Source organism: Pongo pygmaeus, chromosome 13, assembly GCF_028885625.2.
Source record: "Pongo pygmaeus isolate AG05252 chromosome 13, NHGRI_mPonPyg2-v2.0_pri, whole genome shotgun sequence".
NCBI classification, from domain to species: Eukaryota; Metazoa; Chordata; class Mammalia; order Primates; family Hominidae; genus Pongo; species Pongo pygmaeus.
In genome coordinates this window covers 89,035,951-89,056,690 of record NC_072386.2, presented here as the reverse complement: position 1 = coordinate 89,056,690, position 20,740 = coordinate 89,035,951, and the positions used below count along the sequence as shown (strand labels likewise).

General features: G+C 49.9%; 1 protein-coding gene across 1 annotated transcript in view; it reads left to right on the top strand.

Annotated features, from left to right (window-relative positions):
• The first annotated feature begins 391 nt into the window (after positions 1-391).
• Positions 392-20,740, top strand: part of GABBR2 (gamma-aminobutyric acid type B receptor subunit 2) — a 415,862-nt gene continuing 395,513 nt past the window's right edge. Inside the window, exon 1 of the mRNA XM_054502144.2 lies at positions 392-1,094. Coding sequence (XP_054358119.1) covers positions 774-1,094 — 321 coding nt within the window. The 5' untranslated portion in view covers positions 392-773. The remainder of the gene's footprint in view (positions 1,095-20,740) is intronic.

The window sequence follows — 20,740 nt, the reverse complement described above, 5'->3', positions numbered from 1 at the left end:
CCAGACCTTCCCGGCCAGACCTCCGAGAAGCGGTTCCAAACCACCGTGCAGGTGCTACAGGCAGCGCTCGGCGGAGCGGCGGCGGCCACTGCGTGTGCTAGCGCGCGGTCCCGGTTCCCAGATCGCTGTCTCCGGGCGCTCTGGTGCCTGGAGGTCAGCGGTCGGCGGGCAGCGGCAGCTGGCGCGGCGGAGGGCCAGGGGCGCGTGTGTGCGTGTGCTGGGAAGGTGGCCCTCCCCGCGGCCGCCGCAGCGCCAGCGCCTCCCCCTCCCCCGGCGCGCACGGCTCGTCCCCGTCCCTGGAGGCGGCCCGAGCCGCCCCTGAGCAGCCTCGCCTTCGCCTCCCGCGTTTCCTGCCGTCCGCCCTCCCCCGGCCGAGCTCCAGGGGCTGCCGCCTAGCAGCTCCCGGCGGGAGAGCGGTTCAGAGCGCGCACGCGGGCGGGCGGAGGCGGCCCGCTGCGGGGCGGCCGCGCTGGAGAGAGGCGCGCGCGGAGACGCCGGCCCCCCTCTCCGCGTTTGCTGGCTTGCTCCCCGCCTCCCGCACTCCGCTCGCTCCCACCCCTTCCCGGCGTGATTGATCCGTCACGGGCGCCGCCGCTGCCGCCGCCGCCGCGGCCGTTCTGAGCCGAGCCGGAACCCGAGCCCAAGACGGAGCCGGGGCCCGGGCCGGCGCCATTGCGCGGGCGCCGCGGGAAGAGCTTGGCGCGGGGCGGCGGGCCGGGCCAGGCCAGGCCATGCGGGCCGAGTGAGCCGGCGCCCGCAGCCCGCGGCGCGGCATGGCTTCCCCGCGGAGCTCCGGGCAGCCCGGGCCGCCGCCGCCGCCGCCACCGCCGCCCGCGCGCTTGCTACTGCTACTGCTGCTGCCGCTGCTGCTGCCTCTGGCGCCCGGGGCCTGGGGCTGGGCGCGGGGCGCCCCCCGGCCGCCGCCCAGCAGCCCGCCGCTCTCCATCATGGGCCTCATGCCGCTCACCAAGGAGGTGGCCAAGGGCAGCATCGGGCGCGGTGTGCTCCCCGCCGTGGAACTGGCCATCGAGCAGATCCGCAACGAGTCACTCCTGCGCCCCTACTTCCTCGACCTGCGGCTCTATGACACCGAGGTGAGTGTCCGGCTGCCCCTGCCGTCGGGGCTTCGGGGGGCATTGGGGTGGGTGGTTTGGACAGAGGCAACCTCCGGCCTTTGGTCAGAGCCCCGATTGACCGGCCCGCGCCTGCCGAGGGCAGAGAGGGCTGGTGCCCAGTGTTCACCCCCGCGGTCCTGCTGGGCTTGGCTGGCACAGCTGGTAACATTTGCCGAGCACCCCCTCCTCTGGTCTGATGTGTGTATGTGTGTGTGGGGAGGGGAGGGGGTGGGATAGAAGACTGGGGTCTCTTTTGACCGGAGAAAAAGGAGTGGAGAAGGTGCGGGCTGGACCCCCAAAGGCCTACATTGATTGTCCCTGTCCAGGTCCCGCTCATGGGGCTGCGAGGTACCGAGTGGGAGGAACAGGCGCATTGACTGCAAACTGGGCCACCCAGGGCCGGAGGGGCCGCGGGCCTGCTCACAGGCCCCCAGGGAAGCCGAGCCGCGCTTTGAGGTCCGGAAGGCTCCGGAACCCAAGGGGCTTGAGCGTGCAGCGTGGCTGGGCGCCTGGTGCGCGCCAGCAGCTCTAAGCCCGCTCGGCGCGGGCAGGTGTGGGGCCACCGGCTCTGCAGCGCTTCTGCCTGGACGTGCCCGGCGCTGCCTGTGGCCAGAGCGATTTCGGGAGACCCCCGCCTCGGGTTACTTGCTCAGAAAGTGCCCTGGCAGTTCTCGTCCCGGACGTGCAGTGGTGTCCGGCCGCGCCGCTCCTGTTGGCCAGGCGGCTGCAGGCAGTTTCTCACGGCTCAGGCTTGAAGCATCCTACCTAGCAGCCCGAGCACAGACTTGGAGAGCAGTCCTGAGCGGAGCCAGAGAGCCAAGGGCTTTCCATCCCAAGACCCCTCCCCACGCCCTCGGTTTGGGTTCTGCCTGAAGCCCCAGAGCGGACCTTCACCGCCAGCCCGGGGCTGGAGCGCGCGGAGCGGGTCTGGAGGAGCGATCGCTGGCCGCGCAAGGTCGGGTTTGCGAGTTTTTCCGGACTGGCGAGCCCCTGTGCTCCGGCCGCAGCGTCTGAGACGCAGCCTGAAGGGGGCAGTGATTTCCTGTGCAGTACGCTCGGTTGGCGCCTCTTCCATCGCGCGGAGCGGGGCCGAGGTGCTGGGCTTGATCCTGGCTTCCTGGGACTCTCCGGGCGCTTCTGCTGGAGTCCAGGTGCAGAACCCTTTTGGGAGGAGGGTCGCGCTACTGCTCTGGTGGTGCAATCTGGGCTTCCCCTCCTCCTTGGTCGGACCCTCTTTATGTCCCCAGAGAAAGAGCAGAATCTAGATTGTATCTTATTCCCTGCCTCCCCCGCTTCACCGGTGAACCAGCTTGCTCTGCGCTGTAAATAAAAGGTGAAGGAACCGGTGGCAGTTGGCAGCGGTACGCGCAGGCTGCTGCAGGCGGAGAGGCGTCCTCTGCCCCAGAGGATGCAAGCTAGCTGGCTGTGCAAGGCTAACCCGGTGTGAAATCATTTCCGAATGACATTCCTATCGCCCTCGTCTTTGCCCGAGCATCTCAAGTTCTGTGGGGGTACTTGTCTGGCACACATAAATGGAGACAGCAATGCAGTTACACGGAGGCATATCTTCTTGACAGTTTCTCTGTTGCTACTGCACATATTCTTCTGGAGGGGTCACTGCAAAGCCGGTCTTTTGGGGACAAACACATTTTTAGATAGGGCAGCCCTGCTTGCATCATCACCAAGTATTGTCAGCTGCATAATGTTTTCATCATCAGTTTCTTCCCTTTAGAAAGCTTCCCTGAAAGAGATTTCATACTGGCCTGTTTGTGGCAGCAAAGAGATGGGTGCTTCATTTCAGGGTGTGGGTTGAAGCCTTTACATTTTATTTTTCGAGTGTGTCTTGATGACTTTCTGAGTGAAAGGACCCAAAGTCAAGAGGATGAGACAGTCAGAAGACTCTTCAATTCGTGGGAATATTTAGAAAACAGTGGGAAGGAAGACAGAAGATAATTTTAGCTTCGTGCAAACAGAGAAGTGTCTCTAGCCTTTTGAAGGGGCCCAGAGCCAGGGCTTTGGGGTAGGTGGGGCCTGGGTTTTAGTGAGAAACTGGTTACTTTCCACCCTGGATGACCTTGAGCTGGGTATTTAATCTCTTTAAGCCTAGGTGGGAATATTATGTGTACTCTGCAGGTGACACACAGCTTAAGGAAGATAACAGGCCAGGGTAGAAGATGCCCTGAGCTGGCAGGCTCAGCGGCCAGTGCTGTGGCATGCTGTAAGCACTAAATAAATGTGTCCTGCTGCCTCCCTTCCTCCTCCTCCTCCTTTTTTTTTTTTGTTTTTTTGAGTTGGAGTTTCGCTCTTGTTGCCCAGGCTGGAGTGCATTGGCATGATCTCGGCTCACCGCAACCTCCACCTCCCAGGGTCAAGTGATTCTCCTCCCTCAGCCTCCTGTGTAGCTGGGATTACAGGCATGTGCCACCATGCCCAGCTAATTTTGTATTTTTAGTAGAGATGGGGTTTTTCCACGTTGGTCAGGCTTGGCTGGAACTCCCGACCTCAGGTGATCTGCTCACCTCTGCCTCCCAAAGTGCTGGGATTACAGGCATGAGCCACTGTGCCCAGCTCCCTTCCTTCATTTTTATTTCCTGTGAATTCACAAGTGGCCTTGTCTTTAAAGTAGAGGTGCTTTCTCCCTGAGCCAGAGTGAAGGAAGGATCAGTCTAGGTAATTTGCAGCAAAATCCAGAGCGATCTAAAGAATGTTTGTGGCTAGTGTTAGAGTGTTTAGGGTCTAGTTTATTCAGATTGGCTGTCTTTGTGGACACTGCCTAATTATTTGCAGGCTGTGTCACATTGTTTGTAGACTTGAACACAGGGTGGATGTGGTGAACAGATTTTGGCTGGATTTGCTGACATTTGCTGTCAATCAGTGGCCTCAATGGCCAGTGACTATGGGCACCAGTATGGACCTTTATCCATATGGTCTGCAGAGAGATGGAGATTTAGCAAGGAATGGGTTAATCTGGTCCCTGGGGACAATCTGTCTCAATAAAGGAGCCTCCTACAACCAGATTGACTCTCTTCTGTAAGTAGAATAGTGGTAGATTTTCAAAACCCCACTCAATGCCATGTGTTGGCAAAAATGAAACAGCCTAACAGAATACCTGTCTATCAGAACCTCTGCTTCTCTGGTGTAACACCGAATGGCTTCAGCAAATACTTGTTTATATATTCCAATGAGGATTTGAACAAGCAAGATGACTGAAAATACAGATAAAAGAAAGCATCAGAAACTATGTAGAAGCATAGAAGTTACTATACCAAGAACCTGGGCTAAAATTTATTGCATTGAGTATTATATTTTAGCTCTGAGCTTCCTGGCAGTCAAGGTAAAAAGGTAAATGTACCATATTACTTAATGTTTGATCTAAAAAATCTGAGAGACAATGACTTTTTTTTTTTTGAAAGAGTTGGGGGTCTCATTCTCTTGCCCAAGCCAGACTGCAGTGGTACATCATAGCTCACTGCAGCCTTGAACTCCTGGGCTCAAGTGATCTTCCTGTCTTCAGAAATGTTCTCCATGTGGTTGTTTCTTATTCTAGCCACACTAATAAAATAAAATAATAGCCAAGGAATGAGTTAAAGATAATGTTTTTTTTTCAATTTGATTAACGTTCATTGTGGAAAAGCTGAAAATTACAGGGAAGCATAAAGAAAAATAATTGCCCGTAATCCATCTACACAAAAATAATAACATCTAATAATTAGCATCATTCCCTTCCAGTTGTCATTTTTTACTGTTTTATGTACTTGAGATCATACTCCATGTGCTCTTTTATGTTTTTTTTCCTTCAGTTAACATTGTATCATGGGTTTTTCCCCATGTCCTCAAATCCTCCTTGTAAAGATGACTTTTGGTGGCTGTATGCTATTCTATCCTGTGGGTGAACCACACGTATTTAATCATTCCCCTATTGTTGGACCTATATGTTTTCTCATGTGTTACTATCTTAAATCATTCAATAATAAACTTAGGGAAAGTTCAGGGAGCCAAGGAGCCCAGTCTAGGGGTACAACTGTCAGAAAGACCACCCTGATGCCAAGATCCAATGTAGAAATCCCAGTGATTGGTGAGCATGTCTTTTTTCTTGAGTGGCTTTGCCAAATATCTTTTCCCTTATTCACTATGCTTTAAAAAGGATTTAAAGGACTGTTGAATTGAGGCTGTGCTTCCTAAAAAGGTCTGAGTACAGCTCAGCAGGTGTTTACTGAGCACCTACTGGAGCTGTTGATGCTGCTGAAAGGTGTAAAACATAGCCCTGGGTTTGAGAGAGGCAGCTGGTGAATAGAGAACAGGGCAAGAACGTATTCATCATTTCTAATGCAAGGTAGAAAATGATAGTGGAGATGGTTGCATAATTCTGTGAATGTACTAAAAACCATGGAATTATACACTATATATATATATAAAATATCACCCTTTTAAAGTGTATAAGTTAATTAAATCTCAGTACAGATTTAACTGTATTAAATCTCAATACAGTTAACTAAATCTCAATACAATAAAATATAAATTTTTAATTTTATTAAAAAATAAATTTATTTTTATTTTATTTAAAAATAAAAAGATAGGCTGAGTGTGGTGGCTCATGCCTGTAATCCCAGCATTTTGGGGGTGCTGAGGTGAGAGGATTGCTTGAGGCCAAGGAGTTCAAGACCAGCCTGAGCAACATAGGGAGACCCTATATCTACATAAAATAAAAAATTAGCCTGACATGGTGGTATGCGCCTGTGGTCCCAGCCACTGGGGAGGTTGAGGCAGGAGGATTGCTAGAGCCTAGGAGGTAAAGGCTACAGTAAGCTGTGATTGTGCTGCTGCACTCTAACCTGGGCAACAGAGCAAGACTCTGTCTCAAAAATAAAACAAAATAAAAATTTAAAATTTTAAAAAGAACGTGAGCTCTTTCAGGTTCAGGCTTACATCTTCTTTGCAGCTGCACCCCCCACTGCCCAGCATGCTGCCTAGCCCTTAGTAAGTGTGTTGTTTAGTACTCTTGATGCAAATGACAGAAACCCAACTTTAACAGGTTCATATAACTGAAAAAACCTAAGGTGTGCTGTATGCAGGCATGGCCGAATCCAGGGGCTCAATTGATATCTTTAAAAATATCTTCCTCTCTGCCTCTTGGCTTTGATTTCTTCTGTGTTGGCTTCACTCTCAGGCAGGCTCTCCCCATGTGGTGGCACAGATGGCCTCTAGAAGCTGCAGGTTTACACACTTCCAGTTTAGAAACTCCAGTAAGAAGAGTGTTTCTTTCCCAACTGTTTCAGCGAAAGTCTCAAGCTTATATCTCATTGGCTTGAATTCGGTCATGTGTTTATCCATGAAAAAGTCACATGACCCTGATGGGACAAGCCTAGAACTTCTGCCCTCCTTTCATGATAAGAGAGGGAGGTGAGGTCAGCTTCACCCAACCACCTGAACACAGAGTCGGGAAGAGGTGATTCCTCCAAGGAAATCAGAGGCCATTAAGAGTTTGTATGCCAGTGGGTCTGATCACAAATAGCCACAAAGGCAGGCAGTTGGGGAGTGCTAAATTGAAGAAAGAAACAATGGAAGCCAGGGGCATTAAGAGAAAGGGAAGATCATATAGGTCCAGAGAGACCTCCAGGAGAAGATAAGCCTGGGAGAGTGAATATAAAGTTGACAGAGAGAGGCAGAGGCTCTGGGAAATGGACATTGGATACCAGGAAGGATCTCCAGATCAAAGATGAAGCAAAAAAGTGTGCAGTGTGTTTGGAGTGCACTGATGTTATGTTTTTGCCCAGATGCAGGGTTTGTAGAGGGAAAAGGTAGCTGGTGCTGGGTGTGGACGGCCTTGAATGCTGTGTCAAGAAGGACAGACTTTAATCTGGAGCTGCAAGGAGCCGTGCGATGTCTTTGAACATGGGTGTGATCCTATCAGTGCTGGTGAGCATGTAGAGGCTGGACTGGAGACAGAATGAGCCTGGAGTCGGAGGGGCTGGGAAGCTACTCTAACAGTTGAAGGGAGTGGTGATGGGGCCTGAATGGAGACAGGAAGGCAGGAGGGGGTGTTGTGAAGAACGGGCAGCACTGAGACCCGACAGGGCAGGAGGGGCAACAGAGAGGGAACCAATGTCTGGGGAGGGGGTGTGTGTCATTGGCAGAACAGTCACTGGAATTAGATGCACCCTAGGGGAACAAGGAGAGAGGGTCCCTGCAGGGGTGAGGCCACGTGCTCACTTCACACCTGTCCAATGAGTCCTGGCCCTAGGGTCAGGAGACCTGGGTTTGTATCCTCATTTGGGCACCACTCACCTGCTTGGTGACCTTGGGGAGGTCTGTTTGCCTCAGTTTCTTCATCGATGAAATGGGGCTGATATACTAACTGCCTTATCAGGTGCCTAAGGGACAAATGAGATGATCCAGGTGACATAATCCAATCAATGCTCGGCACACTGTGAGTGCTCAGGAAATATCGCTGCTCTGTTGTTCCCATTGTTATTATTTCCGTACAATCTGGGGATCATTGTGCTGACCTCGCAGGGCTGTTATAAGGAATAAGTCTAATGGGTGGGGCAGCTCAAAGCCTAAAGTAAATACAAAGCAGTGTGACGGGTCCCTTGTTTTCTGGTGCTGTGTTGCAGAGAAGGCATGCTGGCAGAAGAGGGTGCAGACACTGTGGCATTTATTCATGTGTGTCTCCCAGCGTGTCTTTCCTTCTGCCGGTGTCATAGCTGTTTGTGGCTTTCTCCCCTGCTGGCCGGCAGCTCTTGAGGGTAGGGTCAGTCTCATCCCTCAGGGCCTTATGGAGCTTAACGAGCAGCCTGCATGAGTAAATGGTGAGGAGCTGAACTGGAGGTGCATCGATTCGAGTCTGCTTTCTGAGTTGGCACCCTCTGGGATGGTTGGTCTTGTCACTTCCCCAGGGTCTTCCTCCCTCATTTAAGGACTGAGGTGGCACTACATATCAGGGCTAAGCAAACTGCTGAGCTGTAGCTGCCCTCTGCATGTGCCTACCAGCACCAAACCCTGAGCTCCCCAACATGAGGGCAATATGAGCGCCCCAGAAATTCCTCACACCTAGCCAGGCACCCACGGACATACCTTCTCTGTCCCCAAATTCCTTTTTAAAGACTGAGTTGGGGTGGTGGGTGGAACTAATACACTAAGGGCCTGTTTAATGTTTGGTATTGGGCTAAGAATGTTAGCATACTCACTTTATCTTTAAAGGGACCTTCTTTGTGTATTTGACTTTCCCTCCCTGTGGGCAGAGTAACATCAACTTCTTCATACAGAGATCTGAGATCTCAGCAGGGAAATTAGCAAGCTGGAAGCACAATATAATGATGCAACAGGGGTAGTAAACAGGTAGTATCTAGGATATATGTCTTTTGTTAGTTAGGGTGGGTGAGGCTATGCTGCATTAAAAACAAATCCTGAAATCTCAATTGCTTAACACAGTAAGATTATTCATTGCCCACACAAAGTCCAGTGTGTCAGAGGTCGTCCTGGGTGGCTCTCCTCCAGGTGGTAATGCGAGGAGCCAGGCCACTTTTGTATTGTGAGTCTCCCATCTTAAGGCTTCAAGAAGATGGGGATAGAGAAGAATCCAGAGGCAAGGCACACTGGACTTTAACCACCTTCACTTGCAAGTGACACGTATTATTTCTACCCATATTCCACTGGCCAGAAATAGTCAATGGCCAGCCTAACTACAGAGGAGGCTGGGAAACATAAGGAGCATATGGATGCCATGGACACTTGTCAATTGGGGTCCTTCAGGAAGGAGATACCAAGATAGACTTGTAAGCATAAGAGATCTTGGAAGCCATCCCTGTGAAAGATAAAAGAATAGGTAGGGAAATGCTCTGTCCATGATGCTGTTCTGACACCTGTGGAAGGAGACGGGAAAGGAAGGAGAGTTGGGTAGGAAGAGCTCCAGAGCCAAGATTGCCCATTACAGGAGTTTCCTATCAGACCCAATGAGCCAGGCTCTAGAATCCCCATCCAACTCAGTGATTGGCTGTGGTCTGCCGTGGGAGATCTTGCTCTTAGCTTGAAGGCTATGGCTGGTCTTAAAGGTGTTGCAGCTGATGACCATTAGCTGATTGCATCTCCTCCTGTAGGTTCTCTCTTTAAAGGAGGGTGGGGCCTACCTGGTTGGCTGCCACAGACACTGCCTGTTTCTTCTACAGTGCCCTACTACTTACTACACCTGGCCCTATTCTAGGCTCTGGGATACAGAGATGGATGAAACGCAGATCTTGCCCTTGAGGAGCTCACTGTCCAACAGGTGATCAAGATAGACAAAAACAATTACACGTGGCATAGCCCAGCCACAGGAGGGGTTAGCAGAGGATGTGGGGGAAGGGAAGGCATTCCCCTTCTCTAGGCACCTGGTTGGTCATCCTCCATGTTGTTTGGGAGTAAAATGTAAGTGACTTCTTATCTCTAACTTTTTTGTTACTTATTTTGGTTTTAGGAAGGTGAGGAAATTAAATGGCACAGTTTGCCCAATGAGCAGCTGCATTCTATTACTTTCTTTTGTTCTTCTTCTCTAGCGTTATGTAACAGTGCACAGTGAGGCTGGTGAAATGCCTTCCTGTCTGTACCTGGCTTTCCAGGGATGCGCAGGGGAGCCAGGCTGAAACCATGGGTGTATGAGCCCCAGATAGGGTCAGCATCTGCGTTTGGTGCTGGGTTAGTTGCTGAGACCACAGGGAAGTCTTTGCTGTTCTCTGTGAATTGCAGCACTAATCGAGGATCCCCACTCCACTGTTAGCACCAAAAGGGCAGGCACTGGGTGTGTCTGGCTCCTCTGTGGTCCCACTAGGCACTATCTCAGGGCCAGGCACAGAGCAGGAGCTCAATAAATATTTATCGAACAAATAGATCTAAAAGCCTGGATTCCAGCTCTCCAGTTCTAAGAGGATTAATGGGCAGAGTTTTAACAAATGGAGGAAGTGCTTTGTATGCCAAGCCGTGTGGGGGTGAGCTTTCTGCTTGCTCTTTATTCATTCTTTCGGGTTCTTATTATTTAGTGCTTTCAGGGGCTCTGTAGTTGTGGTGTAAAAAGGGGAAAGGGTGCTTGGATGTTCCAATAGAAGATTTTGTGCAAAGCTGATGTCATTCTCTTCTTCTCTGACAAATATATGCAGCATCCTCCAAGGTACATCAAAACCTAGGAAATAAATACTTTCCGGCTTCTGAGAAGCATTATGGTTTTAGGAGGTCAGTTTATTGGAGCAATACGCTAACCAGTGGATGGAGGACTTAGGAAACATGTTCTGATATCTCACTCTCGCCTCCAGAGAGCATGAGAGCCAAAGGAGGCTAGACTGGGCTCTGGTCCTAGCAGAAATTGTGGGAATGAAGCCAGTTTATCAGCCTTGGTGAGTCAGGTGGTCCAGTGCAGATCTGGGCATAGTGAGAAAATATGTTCCCTGGAATTCCCTAATAGCAAGGCTTCTTCCAGGCTCACTGTTCCTGGGCCAGAAGCTTCTGCTCTTTATTTTTCTATGGCCAGGACTAACTCAGGAACTGGGTATGCTCAGCTTGAAAGGGACCATCTCCCTGATGGTGACAGAATAGGTCTGGACCCCAAACTAGATAACCAAGATTGTGAGTAAAGGCCAGGCGCAGTGGCTCATGCCTGTACTCCCAGCACTTTGGGAGGCTGAAGCGGGTGGATCACGAGGTCAGGAGTTCGAGACCAGCCAGACCAACATGGTGAAACCCTGTCTCTACTAAAAATACAAAAATTAGCTGGGTGTGGTGGTGCGCACCTGTAATCCCAGCTACTCAGGAGGCTGAGGCAGGAAAATCGCTTGAACCTGGGAGGTGGAGGTTGCAGTGAGCTGAGATCATACCACTGCTCTCCAGCCTGGGTGACAGAGTGAGACTCCATCTCAAAAAAGAAGAATTGTGTGTAAAGTAAGAGCACATTGGTTATGAGCTGGGGTTTAAGAGTCTGAAAATTCTTGCCTGTGTGAATGAATATTGAACACTTTTTTGGGCTGATCGGGGCATTCTTTTGCCAGTTTTCTACTTTTCTGATTTTTTTAGAGTAGTCTGCATTGCTGGAAGGATGAAGTGTCATTGTCATCTAGAAAATTAGTGGTAGATCCAAAGTATTGAGTGAGTGGACTCATCTGTCTTCATCAATGCCCATGTTCTACAGCTGCTGGCGGAAGCAGACCCCCTTCTCCTGCCATTTGGCAAGGACATCATCCGTTACTGTTCAGATAAAATCTAGCCAAAGAAGGACTTTGTGGAGTGATGCATTATTGCTGCTCTCATGGTACAGGGTCAGGAGGTGGCACAGAGAAAAATGATATTTTTCACACTCTTCTTATGATCCACTTGACTTTGTTCAGAGAAAACTGATTTTGAAAGCAACAGCCATACTTATAATAATCATCACTGTATTATCCAAATCGTCTTGTTTCTAGAACTGCCATTCACTGAAGCCTTTCTGAAAAATGCCCAGAGTTGTTTCAGGGATGTAAGTAGCAGATGGGGACCCGCATGCCCACTCTGGGGCAGATGACCAGAGCCCGTGCGAATGCCCCCACCCAGTCCAGCTGAGAGTGACTTGGCTTTGATGGAAGGGAGAGTTGGCTTGGTTGTCACTCCACAAAGCATCCTCTGGAGCCCAAGTAACCCTTCAGAGGTCCTTCCTGGACTCTGGGAATTCTAGAAACTTTGGGAAGCCCTTAGAGAGCTTCTTAATGTCATGGTCATAAACAAAGGAAAAGGAAAAAGGAACATTTAGTTGCAGGTGGGTAGATGAAGAAAAAGCAGCTAGAACAACAGTAGCTCACTTTTATCCAGTGCTTACTATATGTCGGCACCTATGTCAGTGCTTTGCAGCATTCATTCATTTCGTCTTCACTACAGTCCTATGAGGTCCTTACTCTTCTTCTTCTTTTTTTTGTTTTTTTTTTTGAGACGCAGTCTCGCTCTGTCGCCCAGGCTGGAGTTCAGGGGCTCCATCTCGGCTCACTGCAAGCTCCGCCTCCCGGGTTCACGCCATTCTCCTGCCTCCGCCTCCCGAGTAGCTGGGACTACAGGCGCCTGCCACCACGCCCGGCTAATTTTTTGTAGTTTTAGTAGAGACGAGGTTTCACCGTGTTAGCCAGGATGGTCTCGATCTCCTGACCTCGTGATCTGCCTGCCTCGGCCTGCCAAAGTGCTAGGATTACAGGCGTGAGCCACCGCGCCCGGCGGTCCTTACTCTTATCGTCTGCATTTTACAGATGAGGCTTAGAGAGCTTATGTGACTTATTTAACATCACAACCAACCAAGTGTCCGGCTGGGATTTGAAATCTGGATGGTCTGACTTTGATCTCTGCAGCTTACGCTCTGAGTGAACCACAATCTTCATATAGTTATTCTCCTCCCATAAAAGCAAGCGGCAAGTTTTTTTTCTCCGATAAAAACAAGCGGCAATGCTTTTTTTGCTTGCAAATTTCACCCCCAACTGCTTGCCTCTCTCTCGGATTCAACCCCACCCTCTCCCATTTCTCTGTCCACCCACTCAGTCATACACAGCCAACCCTGCACTCTCTACTCACTTTAAGTGTCTGTCTACACACCTGACTCACACAGATCTGCTCTCTATCCCCTGGCACCTGAAGAACTTGTCGCTTGCAGAACTTGTCACCTTCGGTTGTGTTTACTCAGAATGGTAGTGTTTATGTCTGGGTGTGTCTCCTGATAGACTCGGATCATCTCAAGGGTAATGGTGGTGCTTCCTTTATGAATTTAGGCTATACTTGCTAAGCACCTACTTGGTGTCAGGCTCTGGGTTTGTTACACAGTGTAGGGAGATAACTCCAAAATAGCTGTGCTTTCAAAGGCACATGGGGGAGGAGGCCCAGGGATCGTTACCATGCAGCATGAGGAGTGTGATGGTGTGGATGGGTACCCCCAGGTACAGAAGACAGTTAAGACCACTGACCCAGCAAACCAGTCCAGCGGCCTCCCAGCTTGATACCCTGCAGGGACTCACCATTGTTCTTGGGGTGGGAACACAGCTTCTCCCACAGCTTTGCAAGCCCTCTGGAGTCTGTCCTGCCCTCTCCCAGCATTGCTGCTGAGCACTCTCCCTCTCTTCCTCAGGCCCAGCCACATGGTCCTTTCTGTGTCTTGGGTGAGTGTGCTCCTCGCTGCACAGGGCCTTTGCACAAGCTGTTACTGTGGCCTGGAATGTTCTTGCCACCTTTCTTCATCTTTTAAATCCTAGATCAAGTGTGCATTCTCTGTCCTCCCTGATTAGGCAAAATCCGCTATATCACGTTTTCTCTAAGAAACATGAACTTTCCTTTCTAGTGCTTATCACAGCCGCAAGTTAACTTTTGTTGGATTATTTGATCCCTATTGGTCTCCCTCCTGCTTCACAATGGGACTGTGAACTCCATGAGTGCAAGAACTGGTTTGTTTTGGCTCACCATAATGTCCAGCACACTTTCTAGCACATAGTAGGTGCTCAGTAACTATTTGGAGACTGAGTGAAGGCTGGAGGATTCTGAGGCCAATCTTGATGTTTATAAATGGCATGCTAGTTTGTTTTTCAGTGCCTGTGGGGTGTGGGGGAGACAGCTGGACACTGTAGAAAGACACTGGACATCGGTCAACCTGTGTGTGCATGCTGACACTGCCTGTCCTCTGAGCCCCAGTGTCCTTGTCCGTGAGATGGGGATGATACTCTCTGAGAGAGTTATTTTGAGGGTTGACCTGGAACATTCATGTAAAGCATTGAGCACAGGGATCCACACTGAGTAGATTTTATACTAAGTTTTACTGTTATCATTTTATTATAATGCATATGAAAATGTGAAATGCTGTGTAGCAGCATAAAAACTGGTTCTTATTTCAGTGGGGGACTGTGTGTTTGAGGCCAATGAAGAAGTTGTGATCTGTGTCTGAGCTTCATTGAATGGGGTTTTTAAGTTAAGGGGTGTTCTTAAGCCCCATCCATTTCTGGAAGGATTTGAGGTGCACCGAGAGCTCAGTAGTGAACCATCCACTGGCCCTTGGGGCTGGTGTCCCCAGTGAAGTCTTTATAACTCTGCTTTATAATCACTACTGGTTATTGTCCACTGCCCCACCAGGCTATGAGCTGGGCCAGCCCATGAGGACAGGCACAGCATCTGTTTGGTGTCTGCCATGCCCCAAAGCCTAGGACAGAGCCTGTAGGTACTCCAGAATATTTGTGAGTGAATGAAGGTCTCTGTGTCTGGAGCACCCAGCACAGCCCCTGGCGCATTGCAAATGCGTTTCGCGTGAGTGGTGCTAAACACAAGGTAAAACAGAACAATTTTGGATAAAAATCACAACTGGGCCCCTAAGTGGAACAGAGAGAGAAGATGTTATCAGGTATCTGTGAGGAATGGATTGTTCCAGTTGAACACTGGATTTGAAGGCAAGAGAGAGATGCTCTGATGTTCCTTTGTGATGAGGACACATTTCCTTTTAGGCTCCAGAGACAAATCTTTTAGGTTAGAGGCAGGGCAGTTCAGTGGAAAGAGCTCTGGATTCTCCATGGGTGACCCAATGCTGATGCTCTCTAATGGATGACCTTGAGCTGGTCATTTAACTTCTCTGCACCTTAGTTTTATCACCTGTAAAATGAGAATAGTAATGTCTGCTCTGCTTTTTCATAGAGTTATTATAGAGATCGGAGAAAGAGAGAGAGAGAGAGGAGGGGAGATAAATAAGATTAATGTGAAAGGGCTTTAGGAAGCTGTAAAGTGGTGCAGATATAAAATGTGCCTGAAACACAAAGAGTAATTAATTCTGGGCCGTTCTCTCAGGACCACTGGATATTTCCAATAACATCTTTATAGAAGACACAGCGATGTCATTCATGTGAGTGATTCATTTAACCCCCTAATAAAGGAGGACACAGTATTAGCTTATAACACTCTGAAAGCAGTTCTTCAGGGGACTGAGGTTCTGTGACCCTAGCAGGCTGTCTTACTGAAGAATCTAGAACAAGAGGTAGTTAACGTGTTTCCTCTCAACTGTCAAATGTCTTCAAAAACCAATCATCTGTCTTTGGCAGGTGTCAGGCCCAAGGCCATCCACTGCCAGGCTATTGATCAGGGGTCTCAGGGCAGAAACTTTGGAGCATGAAAGTTAGTGAGGGCTGTCTTCTGTAAGCATCAATTTGGGATCCTGGCCATCGGCGGGACCTAGACCTCAAATCATGGGGGGTTGCTAGTTGGGTGGCTGGGGGAGAGCCTAGCCTACCAGCTTAAAATATGAAATACCCAGACTGGGCCAGTCCACTGCAGCCCAGGAGTGGGTGGCTGGAATGCCTGTGTGCTGGGCATTTTCATTTTCTCCAGAAAGAGCTTTGACTTCTCCAAGCAGATGTACAAGTGTTTGGTGGAGATCTCAGGGTTCTGGGCCAGGCAGTGTGGAAATGATGAGTCTGGCTTGAGAGTTTGGGGACAACAGTTGCTAGCTGGCTACCTCCTCCTCAAAAGGAGAGCAGCCAGGCTCCTGTGGACACTGGGTTTTTAACCATCAGATGGGCTTTGACCTGGCTGCTCAGAATTCTCTGCATGCTGTGGCCTGGAAGGCCCTAATTCCAACCTTGTGTCCACAATGGAGAACACAAAATGACAGGGACAGGTCCTTATTGAATCCCTACTATGTGCTGGGCACTGTGTGGCTGCTTTCATATATGCACCTGGATAGTGGCAAGGTGTGGTAGAAAGAGCTTAAAACTTGTGAGATGGAGAGGCCCAGGGTCAGCTCTGAGCTCTGGTCTGGCTCTGTATTCAGATGACATTCTAAAGCCCCTCCCCTTAGGAAGCTTTCAAGTCATTGAGGATCAATGGCCATGTTGTCTAAAGAACAGTGGGTCCTCTGGGAGGGAAAGGAATGAGAGTGACTCCAAGCCTCTGGGGTTGAAATTGTTAGGATGTAGTGGGGCCTGCGGGCAGGAAATGCAAAATGATCTGCAAGGGAGACCTTGCTTTGAGTGGAGGCCAGAGCATGGGCTGCTGAGGGCAAGGCTAGTTTAGAGATATAACTGATACTGGAGCCCCCTGCTACCACCTGAGGACATGGAGGGGCCCAGGGATGGCGTCTGTGTGGATCAGTGCACATGGAAAGTGCTCAATGCCTGGGACTGAAACCCTCAGTTTCTGTTTTGGCCCTGAGTGGGTGGCCCTAGAGAAGGAGGCCTCTGTCCCAAGATTGGCCTCCTCAGGGGGCAGGACCTCATCCTGGTTTCAGAGGAGACCTCAGGCTTCTGATGAGGCCATGGCAGCAAGGCAGAGCTGAAGGGAGCCGAGGGTGGCAGCCATGCCTGGCTTAGAGGCTGGGATTGAGGAACCTCGAGGTGTCCGGGTGAGGAAGACTCGCTGATCTATCAACAAAGGCCACGCCGGGGGTCGAGGGAGAACTGGGCCAAGTGTTACTGAGAGAAAGCCCAGACTGCCCTACCCCCCTCTCTTCTTTGAGCATTCCAAGGAATATGTCATTTGTATCGACCTGGTAAAGTCTGAAGGACAGTTGGTGTCTCATTTAGTTCTTATAAAATGGTTCCTCTGTTACCACGGTGTTACTGAATGAGGCATTTGGAAGAAATAGTCAACTCTAGCACTGCACAGCATTTGTAATTCTCATTGTTTAATTGTTGGTATTATTTTAACAACTAAACAACAAAAGAAGAATTCTTGCCCTTAGTCCCATTCATACCTGGGGAAACTGTGGCTCTGCATGGTGAGCTGGTGTGAGGCAGCGAGTCTAAGTTGGCCTGACTCTGAGCCCAGTGCCCTTGGCACCATCCACAGCTGCCGGGCATGTTACAGTCCAGCCAGATGGGGTCTGTGGTCCTGCTGTTTGGGGTCCTGGGATCCAGCCAGACTCCTGGGAGTCACCTATCATGGCTGTTCCCGAAGGCCCTTAGGCCAAACCCCAGAGGGAGTGGAAGGTTATAGATAGTAAGCTGTATGTGTAAACACTGTTGGCTTCATGGACGAGAATGCACTTTCTATTTCATCCTCCTAAGCACCTCAAGAAAGACTCTAAAGGTGGCCCAGGGAGGCGCTCAGAGTGGCTGGATGTTGGGTGGACTAATATCCATACTGCTGGCCACCACAGCTTGCCACACAGGGGAGGCAACCTCATGCTGGATATTGAGTTCCATTCAGGAGCAAGCTTGGAGCACCTGCCTCCTGCCAGGCCCTGGGCCATCCGAACTTGACTCGGGTGTGACCTCTGCCCTTAGGGAGCTCACAGGACAATGTAGGCCACTCACATGCAAGCAAGTGACCCTGGTAAGAGCACTTACTAGCTGTGTTAGTTTTGGGCGAGCCACTTTATCTCCCTGTGCCTCAGTGTTCTTCTCTGTACAATGGGGTGATAATAATAGTACCTGCTTCATATGACGGCTACCAAAACTGATAGTTATCAGTGACTGCTGAAGACTTCAGCCACTGCCTGATACATAGTAAGTGTCATAATAGTGTCAAATACAAAAATGCTGTGAGGAAGATTTGAAGATCCTCTTAGCAGAGGCTCCAGTAAGAACTCCAGCAGCACAAAGAGGAGGTGGTGAATTGAATTCTCACAGGGTGGAACCTGGAAGGGCCTTTCACTGCAAGCAACCTTTGAGCTGGCCTTGAAGGACAGGAGGTAGAAGATGTGGGAAGAACCCTGTGGGAGGAGGGAATTGTGCGAGCAAAGCTTGGAAGGTAGGACTTTGAGGGGATAATGCTGAGCCATTCAGATGTGGCCAGCACATAGGTGACTGACCGCAAGAGACACTGTGGACAGAGAGCTGAACAGCCTGGGAAACAGTCACCTTTGGGCCCGCAGTGTCTGAAAGCACATTTTTGAATCAATCAGTGCTCGCCGAGGGCCTCCGCAAGGTCCTGGCTTCTAGCCTTGCTGTCGGCAAAGAGTTTCCTATTGGCCAAAGCTGGAGAACCAACCCCAGTCACCTGAGAGCTGGGCAAGGTCACCTCCAGGGACATTGCAAAGACTAGGGCACAGGGCAAGAAAGGTGGATTAGGTTGACTTGGAGTTAAACCCTGGCTTTGTCACTTCCTAGGGGCGACAAGCCCTGTAACTCATCGAGCCTGTCATTCCCCCTGTGTAACAGGGAGATGAGTTTACCTGCCTTGCAGGGTTTGTCCATGAGGCTAGGATGAGAGTATGTATTCTGAAACACCCCAGCTGGAGCTAGGCACTCCACGGATGCCTGATAACACTGAATGGGAATGGGACCCATCCTTGTTTGACATCACTTAGATTTGGGAGTGAGTCTGCCCTCAGATCATTCTAATTTTAACAATCGAAAAATGACTCAGGGTCTTGAAGAGGGCCCAGGAGGGATTTTAAAGCTTACTCTAAGTTGAGTCTGTAGGTGGACATAATAGATGCAATCAGCTTTACGTTTCTCTTAATGGCTTTCTTGATGAAGGGAAGCAGTGAATAGCAGTGATCTGTGCTGGTATAACTGTCATGGAACTCAGCAGTGAGAGGCCAGGTTGGCAGGCCTGGCTGTGCAGTCACAGGGCAGAAGGCTGGTGCTGACTTCCCCAGGCTGTGCCTCTGGCTGATGGGCAGCCAGTCTGGCTGCAGAGGAAGTTGCCCTTTTGATGCAGGTGCACACACAGTGTTGGTCCCTAGGACCTGTCTCTGTCGGAGTGTGGCAGGATATCTGGTCTGGGTTGGGTTTCTCCTTTATTCCCTGATGGGCTAGGTCCTGGGTTTGGACAGCAGCGCTCCGGGGGCCACTGTCATTCTGGATTCTAGGGATTAATCAGCCCCTCTTGAGAGGATCACGGTCTTGGTTCCCAGCTGGGATGCAGAATGGCTTTCCTTCTGAGACTTGCCAGGTTCCAGCCCCTTGCTACCTGCCAAACATGACTTCTTCTTTGGGTGGAGAAGGGCAGGCTATTCCTTCTCTACACATTTGGATGGAAGAGATTCTGAACAGAGCAATACAGTGGTTTTCTCACAATCACTGATAAAGAAGCTGATGTATAAAGATGAAATTGGATTTATACCAAAAATAAATCAGTTTTAGGTGTTTAGCAAAAGAGGGCTGTAATGGCTTTGGGGGAGCCCAGGGGAAAGGAAGGATGTGTTCAGAATACAGGGTTGGATCTTGGAAGGCTTGGTCCTGGTTCCTGAAATTTGGGTTCTCTGAGACTCAGTTTCTTCACCTGTAAAATGGGGAAAGGCACCTGCTCCAACCTCTCTCAGGGTGATTTTATGCTCAAATTAGATAATGACACTGGAAAGTCCTTGACCAAAGTCAAGAAAGGCATATCTGGGATTGCTGAGTGTTTCCATGAGAGCCCTGCTGTGATAGGTGTCTGAACGTGTGAAGGAGGAAATCATGGAAGCTGCAGAAGAAGCAGTGTTGCAACGATAATGGGGACTCAAGTAGGTCTCATTTCAGTTTTAGGAGGAAATAGGGCAGTAGATGGAAAGATTGAGCTATCTATTTTTGTTTTTAAGTCACTTTGCAGGGAAGAAATTGGGCAGTTGGATTCTTTCGTTCTCTATAGTCAGAAGTCAGAATGTCAGGGTAGATTTAAGGCCCACCTGAAAAAACAAATAAATATATCCTGAAAAGAGTTTCTTGTGTGGTTTGGATGTGTATAAGAAGCCAATTTAAAAGCGTTCAGATCTTTGTATGGTATATGTAATGATAACTGACATAATAGCGTTAGGAAGAACATAACCGTGTCATAAACCCTATCATTTTGACTCTTTTGAAGAAAAGCTGGGCAAAGAGACATCAGGGATAGAGGATGATCCTGACTTTTTTACTAGCTGCAAAAGCTGCTTTCTGCATTCCAGCTCCTCTTGTTTGGATCTGTACAAGATCCTTCAGAGACCTGGAATGTGGGAATCCTGGGTTATTGTCTACATGCACTAGGCACAGGCATGAGCTTCTCTAAGTGAAAATGCAGCATATCCTACTATTAGCACCGCCAGCATTGTCAAAGCAAACACATTCCCCAGTCTTAGCCTCTTCTAAGGACTTTATAGGTAGTAAATCATCTACTTCTCACCAAGGTCCTATGAGGTAAGCATTCTCATTGCCCCCATTTTTCAGATGAGAAAACTGAGGCACAGAGAGGTTCAATAACCTGCCTAAAGTTACATGTCTAGTAAGCTGGGATTCAAACTGAGGCAGTCTGCTTCCAGGGCCCACATCCCTAAACGTTATACACCACTGTCTTGTGTCTGGCTTCCAAAGGGACCTCAAGAAATCAACTGGTGCAGTTGCCTGCCTTCCCGCAGATAATCTGATCGTTATCTCCATTTTACACATGAGAAAACTGAGGCTCAGAGAAGGGCAGAGGCTTGACTTGCTAAAGCCACACAATAGGATGGCACAGGGGTAGGACTAGAACCGGAGTCTTCATGATAGTGGTGACCTCCTCCAGAAGTTTGCCCTTGCCTTTCGCTTATCTGTCCTGAATGTCCTTTCCCTTTCTGAGACAGTGAGGGCAACATCAATATCTGGCTCAGATCGGGCTCTTTCTTCTCATCTCCACGCTCTGCACTCTCCCTTTCTAGAACCAGCAGGTGCTCCTCGTGTTGCCTGGCTCACCTGGCCAGGACCCTTCCCTGGAACGCCCCTCCCAGCTGTCCACAGAGGCCTGCACAA